The 14,642-nt window shown below is 49.3% G+C and overlaps 1 protein-coding gene across 5 annotated transcripts in view; it reads left to right on the top strand.

The window, feature by feature from the left end:
• Positions 1-14,642, top strand: part of LOC142765408 (uncharacterized) — a 228,458-nt gene that overhangs the window by 95,853 nt on the left and 117,963 nt on the right. For 3 of the 5 annotated variants that reach the window (XM_075866375.1, XM_075866377.1, XM_075866379.1), the window contains one exon: positions 7,972-8,010. The exons of the other annotated variants lie outside the window; for them this stretch is intronic. In XM_075866375.1, the coding sequence (XP_075722490.1) occupies positions 7,972-8,010 (39 nt within the window). The remainder of the gene's footprint in view (positions 1-7,971; positions 8,011-14,642) is intronic. 5 annotated transcript variants of the gene reach the window in all.

The following is a 14,642-nucleotide window of genomic DNA, read 5'->3' on the forward strand; positions in this document are numbered from 1 at the left end:
AATCGTCCATGTGGTTCGCTTAAAACCTTTCTACGGACGATGACGAACTTTTATTTTAATTTGTTTCGACGGTCCTTTATGTTAGCATCGGGTCGATGCACTCTTAGAGGGGGGGGGGTAATGCCGCGAACCATGCATTGGGTTTGTTTATTTGTGTTTTGCTTTTTCGGCCTGGCTGCGCCGGCCTGTACTGTCACTGTTTTCACAGCGTTTCGAACAAACGCTATCGAACAGCGTTCCGAGCGTTCCGAACAAACAACGTTTCGAACAAACGCTATCACAGCGTTCTCGATAAAATTCGACTTTTCGAGAAACCCTCGCGCCAAGGGATATAAATTCCCGCACAGCCGATGCCGCGACATTCGATCGCCGACGCTCACTAGCGTGCACGTCGTTTTGTGGCTGCTGCTTCGCTGCCTTTGTATTCTTTCAGTTGTTAGGGGAGCACAGGTTCACTCCAATAAACTTGTTTTCCTTATAGACAACTGCGTCGTCCTTTGCTGCGTGACAATATTCTGAAACCACGTGAGACACGAGTGACAGCCGAGTACATCGGGGCTGGCGTGCTAGCTAGTGATAAGAGGATGGCACGTGATAATGGTTTATTGCCAACGCTGCATCTCTTCCCCCTTGAAAAGCCCAGTCGCTCCGGAGGGAGTCGTGTTCGCGTTGAACGACGGAGTAGATTTGGGACTGCTTCCGGTGCCCTGGTTGCTCGCGTCGAGACGGGCGACTGAGGGGTCGCCGGACTGGAGTCTATGGTCGCTGGACTGGCTTCTCGAGTGTCTGGGGCTGACTAAGTTTCCGCGTGACTTGTGCTGGTTGCCGATGGGTTCTTTTCCGGCGTGCTTGACATCAGTCGTGCCCTAAGCTGGTCGACATGCCAGCGCTGGGTCCCCAGGGGGATCTCCATTTTCACCATTCGTTTGCCGTCTGTTGCTATTACTGTCTCTGGAAGCCATTTCTGCCCTTGTTGAAATTGGCGGGACCAGATGGGCTTTCCGGGTGGGAAAAGGGGTAGCGTTGTGACCGACAAAGGTCGTTCTCGGTTAGCCTCGGCCTCTGCAGGCACTGTCCCTGCTGGAAAGTGGGCGGACAACCTTGTCTGGGGCTCGAATCCTAGCAGCAGTTGAGCAGGTGATTTGCCACTCTCGAGAGGCAGAGATCTGTAATGGAACAGAAGACGAGACAATTTTTCTTGCAATGTGCCGTGCTTGTTTTTCTTGAGGCCCTCTTTTATTGTTCGCACCGCTCGCTCCGCTAGTCCATTTGATTGAGGGTAGTACGGCGCCGTCTGGGCATGGCGTATGCTATTTTCTCGCATGAAATCTGCCATCGTTGCACTCGAAAACTGGGGGCCGTTGTCAGAAACCACACACTGTGGAATATAAAACGAGCAAAAATTTCCCTAAGCAAGTAAATAATTGTGTCTGTGGTAGCTGTTTTTAGCGGCACTGCTTCTATCTACTTTGTTTCCGCGTCAACTAGCACAAAAATTAGGTACCCATCAACAGGACCTGCAAAATCCATGTGAACTCGGAACCGCCGCTTCCCTGTCTTAGGCCAAGGTGATGGCGCTTGCGCCGCCGGCATGGACCACCCTTGCACCCACTGAGGACCGTTTTGCACCAACCTTTCAATATGTTTGCCCAATACTGAGTACCAGAACAGCGTGCGAGCGAGCTTGTTCATGGCCCCAACACCTGGGTGCATGTCGTGCAGCTCGTTGAGTAGGCACTGACGTTCTGCTTCTGGCGCGACCACACGATGACCCCAGTAAACGAGGCTATGACTCACAACAAGTTCATGTCGGCGCGCGAAGTACGGTTGCAGATGCTGCTGCTGTCCTGTAAGACGTGATGGCCAGCCCTGCTCGATCCACTCCCGGATTTGCCAAAGTGTGCTGTCCTCCTGGGTCAAATAAATGATTTGGTTAGACAGAAGTGCACTTGCGTCCAGACCCTGCGTATACAGTACGTATTCTGTCCCTTCTTGACTTCCATGTTCATGGTCTCCTGGCAAAAGCAAGCGACTGAGGGCATCTGCGTTACCGTTTTGGGTTCCCTTGCGGTATTTTAGATTGTACTGGTAAGCTGACAGAAGAAGCGCCCAACGCTGAATTCGAGCTGCCGCCATCTGCGGGATGGGCTTGTTGGGGTGGAAAAGCGCGGCAAGGGGCTTATGAACTGTCACCAGCGTGAAACGGTTCCCCGGCAAGAAATCGCGGAATTTGCAAATTCCAAACACCAAGGCGAGTGCTTCTTTCTCTATTTGAGAATAATTGCGTTCTGCTGACGTCAGCGTTCTTGAACGAAAATCTATCGGGTGATCCAGCCATCGATGCGGTGCGATAATACTGCCCCTAAGCCACCTGATGAAACATCACACTTCAGTCGCAACTCTTTCTGCGGATAGTAGTGAACCAGAAAATTCGCCTTTACCAAGGCGCGCTTCGCCCCTTCAAAGGCTCTTTGATGCTCTATTTCCCAATGCCAGCATTGTCCCTTGTCCAGTAAGTGATAGAGCGGAGCCAAGGTCGTGGCTAAATTCGGCAAAAATTTCTAGTAATAGGTTATCAGCCCCAGAAATGACTTGCGTTGGCTTACCGATGCTGGCGTTCGAGCAGCTGTTACGGCTTCGAAGTTGTCCCGCAGTGGGTGAAGGCTGGTTGCATCAATTTTGTGCCCCAGAAACTGCACTTCTTTTTCACGGAACCGACATTTGGCTTTGTTCAGTTGAAGGCCATTGTCGCGAAGTGTCTGGAAAACTTGTCGAAGTGTGGCAGTGTCCCCTTCTTTCTCGGCGATTATGATGTCGTCTAGGTATACACGTACTCTTGGAAAGTCCCGGAATAATGACTCATTGCGCCACTGGAACAATGCGGGAGCTGACGATATGCCAAAGGCTAGTCGGTTGTACGAGTACAAGCCCTGGTGTGTATTGATGACAGTCATCATCTTCGCTTCTTCATCAAGCGGGAGCTGGTTATGGGTATTGCTCAAATCCAGTTTAGTGAAGACTTCTCTCCCGTAAAGCGCGGCAAAAATATCATCCACCTTAGGCAAAGGGTATTGTTCTAGGTGAGTGGCCTGATTCACGGTTACCTTAAAGTCACCGCACAATCTGAAGTCTCCATTTCTCTTCACCACTGGTACGACGGGAGCAGCCCATTCGGAAACGCTCACCGAAGTTAGCACACCTTGCTGCACGAGGCGGTCGATTTCTGCTGAGACTGCTTTGCGAAGCGCGAAGGGCACCGGGCGGGCCTTCGAAAACCGAGGCACGGCCCCTTCTTTCTTGTACAGCTTGACAGGCGGATCTTTGTAACAGCCGAGCCGATCTTGAAATAAGTCTGAGAACTCTTCCAGCAGCCCTTTTAAGTCAACTTCCGCCTTACGCGCGTAGACACTCGGAAGAGACCTTTCTCCTAAAAGTGACACGCCCACTTCACGGCAAGCCTGATTGGTGTTTCAGCCGCACAGTAGTGGACCGTCACAATCCACTACCACAAGCGAACTATTCACTCGTGTCTTGTCGTATTCGACGCTCATGACGACTCTGCCAACCACTGGAAGAGGACCGAGGAAGCAGGATAGCCGAAGTGGCGTTTTTTCTATTCTTGGCCACCACTTACGGGTTTTCCTGAAGACCTTTTCTAAAATCACGCTAACTGATGAACCCATGTCGATCAGCATCCGCAATGTCCTGCTGCCCCAGACAAGGCACCGTTCAATGGGCCGTGTATTTGCCTGGTCAACGTTGTTCTGGGCAGATAGGGTGAAAAGCATTTCCTCCTTACTGTCCTCTGCGTCCGAAAGCTTTCTTAGCGCGTACGATCCTTGCCGGCCACTGCGCCTGCCCTGGCACATCCTAGCCAAGTGTCCTTTAGTGCCGCACATGTGGCACACTTTCCCGACATGATGGCATTCGTGTTCTGAGTGGTTGGAGCCACACCTCCAGCATGAGTGACGCGGTGCGCCTGTGTCGTACGCGCTGCCTCTTTTTTTTCCGTTGCTACGACGCCTTTCAACCAAGTGCACGTAACCCGCGTCGTCCTCGCCGTTTACATCTTTCATGGACCTGACGTTATGGGCAGCTGTTTCTGACGAGATGGCAAATTCCTCAGCTTCCTGCACAGTCAGCTTTCTTTTGGGTCAGCAGAAACCGCCTGGCCTCATCATCCCGTATGCCGCACACTCTCCTGTCACGTAACATTCTGTCCAGAAATCTGCCGAAGTTGCAGTCTTTTGCAAGACGTTGCAAGTCTGCGACAAAATCTTTGACCGTCACGTTGTGTCCTTGCCTCCGCACTAAAATGCGTGACTTTTCGCAGTCTCGTTCACCAGCGGCTTGTAGTGTTCTTCCAACACCTTTGAGACATCTTCGTACGTTAGGCTGTTCACGGGCGTCGACGGACTTCGTTCCTGAATGACTCGAACCACGCTGTCAATAAGTGAGGCTACCAAAAGTGCCCGACGCTTTGAGGAGCCCGTGATATCATTGCCTTGAAAGTAGGCCTCGAGACGCACCCGGTAGGCATCCCAGCTGTACGCTGCCTCGTCAAATTCCGGCGGCCTCGATCACATCCTCGTCGCCAGAGAAGTCACGCAACGAAGTGGCAACACGAACTTAACAGTTTATTCCTTGATACATGGTCTTTTTATAGTCTGAAACCACGTGAGACACGAGTGACAGCCGAGTACATCGGGGCTGGCGTGCTAGCAAGTGATAAGGGGATGGGCACGTGATAGTGGTTTATTGCCAATGCTCCACCCTGCTTTTAGGGGCGAAGCTCTTTAAAGCGGCACCCGTTCGTCCCTTGTCGTAATCGTAGTGCATAACCAGTGTTACACTTTGACCTGCAAGGTGGTGCCGGTGGGAGATTTCTCCAGTGCATTGTTGAAAAACAAAACATTCGCAACGTGCGCGTTAACTAAAATACGAATTATCTTGTCACTCATTCGCAATTAGCAGCCAATGATATGTACATTGAGCACAATCTCACAAAAAAGGGTTGCTAGGTTATACTCGCTGGGCGTAACCTCCTTGGTTTTAGAAAGATTTGCGAGCGTTGGGCCGCAGTGCCTTGAATACACTGAACTAGTACATATCATGAACTCGAGGTGGTTAAAGGTGGGAAGTAGACAGGAAGCGCATGCCGTAAGAAATTGTGCGTGTGCCAGCTCCCGTTTAGTCTTTGGAATGTCCGCTGGATGGCGGTGCTTATATATGTGGAATATATAATAAAAAGATGCGAGATGGTGGTACTTGGAGTGATGCCTTGATGGCGAACGGACACACAGACCAATGCATGGACGGACGCACGGATGGATGCACAGACGAATGGACGCATAGATGGACACAGGGGCGGATGCCTGGACGAACGCAGGGACGGACTCGCGGATGGACGTGGGGGCGCACGAACAGACGAACGCACGGATGGGCAGATGGACGCACGGATGGTCACACAGATGGGCGCATATATGAAGAAAAGATTTTGGAAGAAATCTAGAAAGGATAAACTGCCACCATAGTGCTTAATAAAGAAAGCAACAGAATACCAATCAAGAAGGGTGTAAGGGAGGAGACACAATCTCCCCAATGCTATTTACCGCGTGCTTACAGAAGGTTTTCAGAAGCCTAGAATGGGAAAAGTTAAAGATAAGAGTTAATGGAGAGTACCTTAGTAACCTGCGCTTCACCGATAACATTTCATTGCTGAGTAACACAGGGGACGAATTACAACTCATGATTACGGAGTTAGACAAGGAGAGCAGAAAGGTTGGTTTCAAAATTAATCTGCAGAAAACGAAAGTAATTTACAACAACCTCGGAAACGATCAGCGCATCGAGATAGGTAATATTGCACTTCAAGTTCTAAAAGTCTGTGTCTACTTAGGGCAGGTAATAACCACAGAGCCGAACCAGGAGATTGAAGTAACTAGAAGAATAAGAATGGGGTGGAGCACATTCGGCAAGCACTCTCAAAATATGACAGGTAGATTGCCACTATCCCTCAAGAGGAAGGTATATAACAGCTGTATCTTGCCGGTACTTAGCTACGGAGCAGAAACCTGGAGACTTACAAAGAGGGTTCAGCCTAAATTGAAGATGACGCAGCGAGCAATGAAAAAAAACTGGTAGATGTAACCTTAAGAGACAAGGAGAGAGCAGAGTGGTTTAGGGAACAAACGGGTATTATCGATATCACAGTCGAAATCAAGAAGAGCAAATAGACTTGGGCTGGCCAGTAGCTAGTAGACAGCACAACCGCTGGTCATTAAGGGTAACTAACTGGATTCCGAGGGAAGGGAAGCGGGTTAGGGGGAGATAGAAGGTTAGGTGGGCAGATAAGATTAACAAGTTTACGGGTATAAATTGGCAGCAGCAAGCACAGGACCCGCTTAAATGGCGGAACATGGGAGAGGCCTTTGTCCTGCAGTGGCGGTGATGATGATGATGATGAAGAAAAGATGCGAGATGGTGGTACTTGGAGTGCTGACTTGATGGCAAACGGACACACAGACAGTAGCATGGACGTACGCACGTATGGCTGCATGGACGAATAGACGCATGGACAGATGCAGGGGCGGATACAAGGACGAACGCAGGGATGGACGCATGGATGGACGTGCCGACGCTAGAACAGACACGCAGGGGCGGGCGAATGAACGCACGGGCGGTCACAGACGGACGCATGGACGGACGGAAGCAAGAACAAATGGACGGACGGATGCTTCGGCCCACTCTCCATCATTTAACCCGTGGAGAAATCTGTTATGTTTTTCTCTTCATTTTTCCTTTCCAGCCAAGCACTCCTGCCACTTTCGTCGTTGTCTGTTTCAAACTCTTGTTATGGCACGCACCTTGAACTTTCACGCACGTCACTTATCACACTCGGGTTTCGAACGCTTTAGCAACAGGCGTTTTTTATCCTGGTATTCGCGGCCACACAAACATGTGATGCTGTTAAAACTGACCACCTATAGAATAAAGGTTAGAATATAGCATCTAGATAAGAATAAATATCAAAAACAATGAATTTCTTTTTGTCCGTCATTGAAGTCATTGTTTTTCAGGATTAAATATTCAATAATACAGTGAGAACCTAAATCTTCGTGTAATGTGACTGATTCTGTGCACCAAGCAAGCCTACATGAGTAAATTTTCTTCATAACGTCGTAAGCTTTCTGCAGTGTGACCCAATACCAATGTTTATGGGCCTGTAAGCAGAACAAAAATGTGCCTATGAAGTTTCTAACAATGTTCAGGTAACTGAGCGAAGAAAACCGAGGTGGCTGTGTGTCCTTGAACCTGTTTTCCAAGCTTGATGTGAACGATTTTAAAGTTTCAGCAAAATAAAAGGGTTATTTCTTTATGTATGCCATATGTAGGATTTAGGAAAGTTGGTAGCTAGTAAGCAGTCGAATACTTTGTTGAACACCTATGAAGCATACCAGACTTCGAGCTAGACAAACTCTACTTTTATACGACAGGAACCTGTTGAGCGACGCAAAGGGAAAGAGATTTTCATAATGAAGAACTGGTATCTCCGGTTGGCAAAGTGCTGTAACAGCAACAAATGTGCTAGAATGTGAAGGCGAAATCACGTACCTAAAATTAGCTGAACAAGCATTTGTTGCATAATTCGGAAACTAAAGCGTGGCGCCGCCAATCAGGTAGCGTTATTACACTATAGAAAACTCTATCAGTGCAGCGATGCAGCCAGAGGAACACCAACTTACTTTCAAAGGCTACTCTAATGCCTCTACTGCCTCTGTTTGAAGGTGGTACTGTTATACACGCAATGATGATGTACATACATTTCCTGGAAACGTGCATTCGGTATTTGGTGTACACCACAATATTTATGGTAACATTGTAGACACTGCTATGAAACTGAAATAAACAACCCTGATTTTCGGATACAGACATCACTAAATATTAAGTATCATGCTCTACTCATTTCAGTCACCACTGCATTTAGGCGTCATTCCAGGCGAAGGTTGGGTAAGTATTTCATCCCAAGATAAATAATGTTAAATTTAAGGTCAGCAAAATTTTCCTCACATGGTCTTCCTGGTTACTAGCGCCAACTGGACTCACAACACTTAAGCGGGCACTTGCTCTGGCACTAATAGACCCTTTGCATAAATACGCCACCTGACAGTGAGCTTTGATTCGGTTTTGCTACACAAAGGAATGTTGGATAGCAAGTGTTGGAAATTGTTTGAACCTCCCGCGCGAATAGCGCGCGCACCAAGAGACGGAGAACGACGAGGAAGAGGAAGAGACCAGCCGAAACAGAACACGCTCTTTTTACCATGGATGCTGGCGTTTGCGTCTCCTTCATTTGGTGCCTTTAAACTCCGAAGCGTGGTTTTCCCACATCGAATTTTGGTGCCGACGACCCGGGAATCAAGCCTACAACGACCCGAGCCTTTCATTCCTGGTGTGGGTGAGCTGCGCTGCGAGCTAGACCGACATGGAGCGAGCGAAGAGCAAGCGGGCCTCGCGGCGATCGATGAACACGAGAATCATCAACGAGGTCAACCAGGTGCTCCAGTCCAATGAGTTCGAGCTTTCTGGACTTCGAATGCTGCACGGCCGCCTACGCGCCAGCAACGTGGAACTTAAAGCCTTGAACAACGAGGTTGAAACCCTGATCACTGACGACCTGGCGGCAGACGACTATGAGGTGGTCATGCAATACGATGACGCCGCTAACAGTACTCTGGCGTTGCTCGAGCACCACATTGAAGTTCTGAAGACTTCTGCTACGCCGGCGTCGTCTACAACTCCAGCCATGGGCGCAAGGACCTGTGAGGGTGCACCGAGCGAGCATGAACGACTTCCACAACGTGAGTTCGGCGCACGACTTCCCAAGCTGGAGCTTCTTCGTTTCGATGGAAACGTGATCAAGTGGCAACCCTTTTGGGATATGTTCCTGCACTCCGTGCACGAGAACCCAAGGCTGTCCAACACAGACCGGTTTCACTACTTGGCCTCACTTCTAGATGGACCTGCAGCTCAGGCCGTCGCCGGTATTCAGGTGACAGATTCTTGTTACGATGACGCGCTGGAAATTTTGAAACGTCGGTTTGGAAACAAGAAAGTCATTGAGCAGAAGTACTTAGGAAATTTGCGCACGCTCAAACCAGTGAAATTAGCGAGTGATGTCACTGCTCTGCGCAAGCTTTTCGACACAGTTCAACTAAACAGGAGGGGACTGCGTAGTCTTGGAATCACGGAGTCATCCTACGCGGCTATGCTGAATGAAGTTCTGCTCAAAGTCATACCAGCTGACATTGTCGTAGAATACTTCAAAAAAGAAAGTATGGAGAACGACGGAAACGAGCCAGGCTTCATCTGATCAGGAACTTGAGCAGCTGATGAAATTTCTCCGCATCGAAGTTGAATGTCGAGAAAAGAGTTCTTTAGTGAACAATTTGCCAACGACATCGAACAACAGCGTACCTGTATTAAATAGATCATTCAAGAAGCAGTCCGCGACTCCTACAGCATCCGTTCTTCAAAACAAGACACTATCTTCCCCCTCGTCCTGTTTTTTCTGCGCTGCTACCGATCACAAGACAGAGGACTGCACGAGTGACATGACTCTGGCCGAGAAGCGCAACATACTTGTAACAGACGGTCGATGCTTCCGGTGCACGTCAAAAGGACATCTGGTCCGCAATTGCCGGCGGAGAGTGCACTGCCAAGCATGCAAGCGCAGACACGCCTCCTCGATGTGCAATGCTAGTAGTTCTGAAACACCATCAGTGACTAATGCTCAGAAGAAACCGAATGCTACGGTGCAAGTTTCCACTCAGAGAGCTTCAGTTCCCCGACTCATCAATGATGTTCTTCTCCAGACTTTTCGAGCTTGGGTAACGACTTCATCTCATTGTTGCTATATACGCGGTGTTCTCGACAATGGAAGCCAGCGAACGTTCGTCACTGAGAGCGTCGCTTCCAAGCTAAGTCTACCTGCTGTTGCCGAGACCGAACTCGCCATCAGTGCGTTTGGTAGAGCGAGCGACCCAACCCGACGATTCAAAATGGTCAAGATCACGCTCCGCAGTCAGCACGACGACCTAACCATTGACATTGAGGCCATAGTGGTGCCCTTTATTTGCGAGGAGATGATTGAAGCACCAAGGCAGAGTCGTCTTCTTCAAGCCATCGCAGCGGAGGGGAAACATCTGGCTGACGCAGTCGTTTACCCGAGTGTAGATTGTGAGCCAGGTGTGAGTGTCCTCATTGGATCGGACCAGCTTTGGAAGTTGATGCCCAACACGAGTGAAGTGAGGTGGGATGAAGAAAACCCTGCCTTACTCGCCATTAACACAAAGATGGGCTGGACTCTCCAAGGCCCCTTATCTGGTGGTGGAAGCACGAGTAACAAAGCAAGCACCCAAGTATGTGTTCTTCGAACAGGTTCCCACGAAGACGACCAGATCGCCTTCCCATTACAAAGATTTTGGGACCTCGATGCTATCGGAATTGCCGACACGCCGACGTCTCAGTGCAACGCAGATATTTTGGAAGAATTCAACAACACTACCAGGCTTCGGAAAGGACGCTATGAAGTTGCGTTGCCATGGAAATCACCTCTCGTCGACATGGCCGACAATCGCAAAGTAGCCCTTTCGAGGCTCCATGGACTCGTCAAGCGGCTGTCACCAAACGACGAAGCCATGAGAGCCTACGATAAGGCTATCAGGCAGTATGAGGTGGACGGTCATGCTGAAAAAGTTGAAGATGCCCCTTATTGTACACAGCACCTATACTACATGCCGCATCGAGAGGTAATCCGCGAAACATCTACGACGACGAGACTTCGCGTAGTCTTCGACGCATCATCGCATGCATCAGGAGCTTGTTCTCTCAACGAACAACTCGAAAAAGGTCCTAATCTGAATGCTGACCTTTTCAAGGTTTTGATCCGGTTTCGCCTTTTCGCCATCGGAATTACAGCAGACGTGCAGAAGGCGTTTCTACAAATCAGCATTCGAGAAGAAGACAGAGATGCTCTTCGTTTCTTGTGGTTTGAAGGGCTACCAATGTCAGGCAGACCACTGCCAAAAATACAAGAAATGCGAATGACCAGAGTTCCATTCGGCACCTCCGCAAGCCCTTTCCTATTATCTGCAACGTTGAAATACCATTTCGATCACGTTGAACAAATTTACCAAGTAACGGCCGCAAAACTGAAGGCAAGCTTCTACGTCGATGACCTAGTTTTCGGAGCTTCAACGACAAAAGAAGCGCTACAACTCTACGAAGAGACGAAGGCCATAATGGAGCTGGCCGGAATGAAAATGCAGAAGTGGTCAACAAACTGCGACCTGTTAAGAGAGAAGCTCAAGCAAGCAGGAGAGACGTCAGCTGAGCAGGTCACACAATCTAAGGTTCTTGGGCTATCCTGGAACTACACCGACGACACCATTTCGGTGAAAATTGACTCTGTGACGAAAGTCTTAAAAGCGGGACTTTGTACCAAGCGAACTGTGCTTCAGGCTTCATCACGAATTTTCGACCCCTTGGGACTGCTAGCACCGTTCACCATTCGAGTTAAAATACTTTTTCAGAAGATATGGATGCAAGGACTCGATTGGGAAAGCGTTCTCCCCGAGACATTGAAGATCGAGTGGGACAAGTGGACTGTCGAACTTCAAGACCTCAAAGACTTTAGAACCAAGAGGTATCAACTAGACAACAGCAGCCCTGATAAAAGCACTCACCAGCTGCATATATTCACGGACGCTAGCCCGTGTGCCTACGGAGTAGTGGCATACATACGAGTGGAAGACAGTACCGGAGCGGTTCGACTCCAGCAGCTGCTCGCTAAGTCTCGGGTCGCTCCAATCAAGGGTCTCACTTTACCACGCCTGGAACTCGTCGCTGCGGTTCTTGGAGCTCGACTTCTTAAGCTACTTGTGGATACTTTGCCACACACAAATATAGAATACTTCTGCTGGACCGACTCCCAAGTTTGCTTGAGTTGGATCAAGTCTACAGCCACCAAGTGGAAGCCCTTCGTTTAAAACAGGGTAATTGAGATCCAAGGGCTCACAGACCCGAGTCGCTGGAGACATTGCTCTGGAAAGACAAACCCAGCCGACTTAGTTACAAGAGGGATATCAGCGCATCACCTTTGTACTAGCGATTTATGGTGGCATGGGCCTGACTGGCTATCTGGTACCCAAGAAACGTGGCCGGCAAGTGAAGCTGGTCCTCATGAGTCAACGGATGAACTATGTAGATCAAACGACGAAGACACAACAGTTTTGGCTTGTCAATGCTCGCAAGCAGAGCCACTTTTCGAGCTCGACAAGTACAGCAGCTGGATACGAGTTGTTAGAATCACAGCTTGGATTCGAAGATTTATTCACAATTGTCGAGTGCACACCAGTCGTCGTCTGATGGGCCCACTCACTGCCCCTGAGATAAAAGAAGGCGAGTTTACATGGATGAAGAATGCACAAGCGGAAGCCTTTAGTATAGAACTCGCCTCATTGTTAAAAAACCAACCATTAGCTAAGGCATCCCGAATTCGTGATCTGCATCCATTCCTGGACAATGATTGGATTTTAAGAATCAAGACCCGGCTTGACAACGTAAAAACATCAGAATACGTGAGGTGCCCGATTCTACTACCAGCTGACCACCGCTGCACATACCTCATCATCGACCGCACGCACCGGCGCCTGCTGCACAGTGGTGTAAACGATACCCTTTCAGAGCTACGCGAGTGTTTTTGGGTGATTAAGGGCCGCCAGTGTGTGAAAAAAGTGCTCTCTAGGTGCAAAGTGTGTGCTAGATTCAAGCTCCAACCTGCAACAGCCCCTACCGCACCACTGCCGACCGACAGGGTTAAGAGATCACACCCTTTTCAAGTTGTGGGTGTTGACTTTGCTGGTCCCGTTTTTGTGAAAGGAACCAGTCCCGTGAAGGCCTATATCGTTATTTTTACGTGTGCCGTCGTTCGGGCGATCCATTTGGAGTTGTGCTCCGATATGACGGCGGGGTCATTTTTAATGGCTTTCCGTCGGTTTGTGTCGCGACGCGGCTTGCCTAGTGTTATTTATTCCGACAATGCTCTAGCTTTTCATGCTGCCAGTCGCGACTTAAAAGTGATGTACAGAGCTTTGAGAGACTTCCAAGTACAGGACTTTTGCTCTACTAACCACATTACCTGGAAATTCATTGCAGAACGTAGTCCTTGGTGGGGTGGATTTTGGGAGAGGATGATTCGCACTGTTAAAAGCTGCCTACGGAAAATTCTAGGGAAAGGTTGCTTTGATTTCGAGCAGCTTGTGACCATTCTTGCCGAAGTAGAAAATGTAGTGAATTCTAGGCCATTAACGTACCTCTCCGCTGACGCTACCGATCCAGCTGTACTTACACCTTCGCACTTTCTAACCGGTAGGAAGTCTACTACACTGCCTAGTGCTAATACTGCTGAAACGTCGGGAACTCGCTCCGATACTTTAAAGCATTGGAAGTACAGGCAGCAAATAATGGCTGATTTTTGGAAGCGTTGGTATAAAGACTACCTCTTGTGCTTGAGGAGTGCACACATTAGGCGAGTACAGCCTTGCAACCAGCTTAAGGTTAACGATGTAGTCGTCATTAAGGAAGACAAGGTGCCCATAACTTTTTGGAAAGTTGGTAGAGTTACTGACGTGTACTTATCAAGTGATAATCACGTTAGAGCCTGCAAGATTGTCTTGGCAGGAGGTACGGAAGTTACGAGGCCAGTACAACTTTTATGCCCGTTGGAGCTGGGCGATTGAACTTTCGGGCGCGGAGGATGTTGGAAATTGTTTGAACCTCCCGCGCGAATAGCGCGCGCACCAAGAGACGGAGAACGACGAGGAAGAGGAAGAGACCAGCCGAAACAGAACACGCTCTTTTACCATGGATGCTGGCGTTTGCGTCTCCTTCATTTGGTGCCTTTAAACTCCGAAGCGTGGTTTTCCCACAGCAAGCGCGATCATGAGGGCATGGATAGCTAGCGCCATCATGAGGGCATGGATAGCGAACCGTCAAAGGCGTGAGTTCTGTGATGCTTGTGTTGGTGGCAAGTTCTCCATATCATCCGCTGCAACCGCACCGCTTTCTAGCTTGAACGAGCTCCTAGTATTCTCCGATAAGCTTTCTTAGCTGTTTCCGTTCAACAATGAGCAAAATTTCTTACCCTTCGCTAGCTTTGACGAGCAGTTTGGCTTATGACTAACAATGCATGGATCCAGCCTGCACGAGACTCTCATCGGCGTGCCCTCCCGACGTGGCCCACGTGCTGCAGGAACGCAGGATGTGTCTGTGTGTGCTGTAAGAAATGAGCATCCGTGTCGCTGGGACAAACACAGACATGACCAGACTGGAAAGGCACGCGAGCGTTCCGTCTTATGGCCTTCGCAGTGCGTCTGTTTCCACCTCCCACCACAGCACCGTGTTGTCGCGGCGACCCTGCCATTGCTCCCCGTTGCGTTCGTGACTGCACGCCATGCAAAAGCAGATGCGCAACGGAGAAAAAAAAAACAGAGATCTTCAGACGTCAAGCAGTAGGCAAAAGCACTTTTATCTATGGCAGGGTCACTGCACCTCTCGTGTTGAGCAGCGGCTCTGACTGC

The sequence above is a fragment of the Rhipicephalus microplus genome, chromosome 6 (genome assembly GCF_043290135.1).
Source record: "Rhipicephalus microplus isolate Deutch F79 chromosome 6, USDA_Rmic, whole genome shotgun sequence".
Lineage (NCBI taxonomy): Eukaryota > Metazoa > Arthropoda > Arachnida > Ixodida > Ixodidae > Rhipicephalus > Rhipicephalus microplus.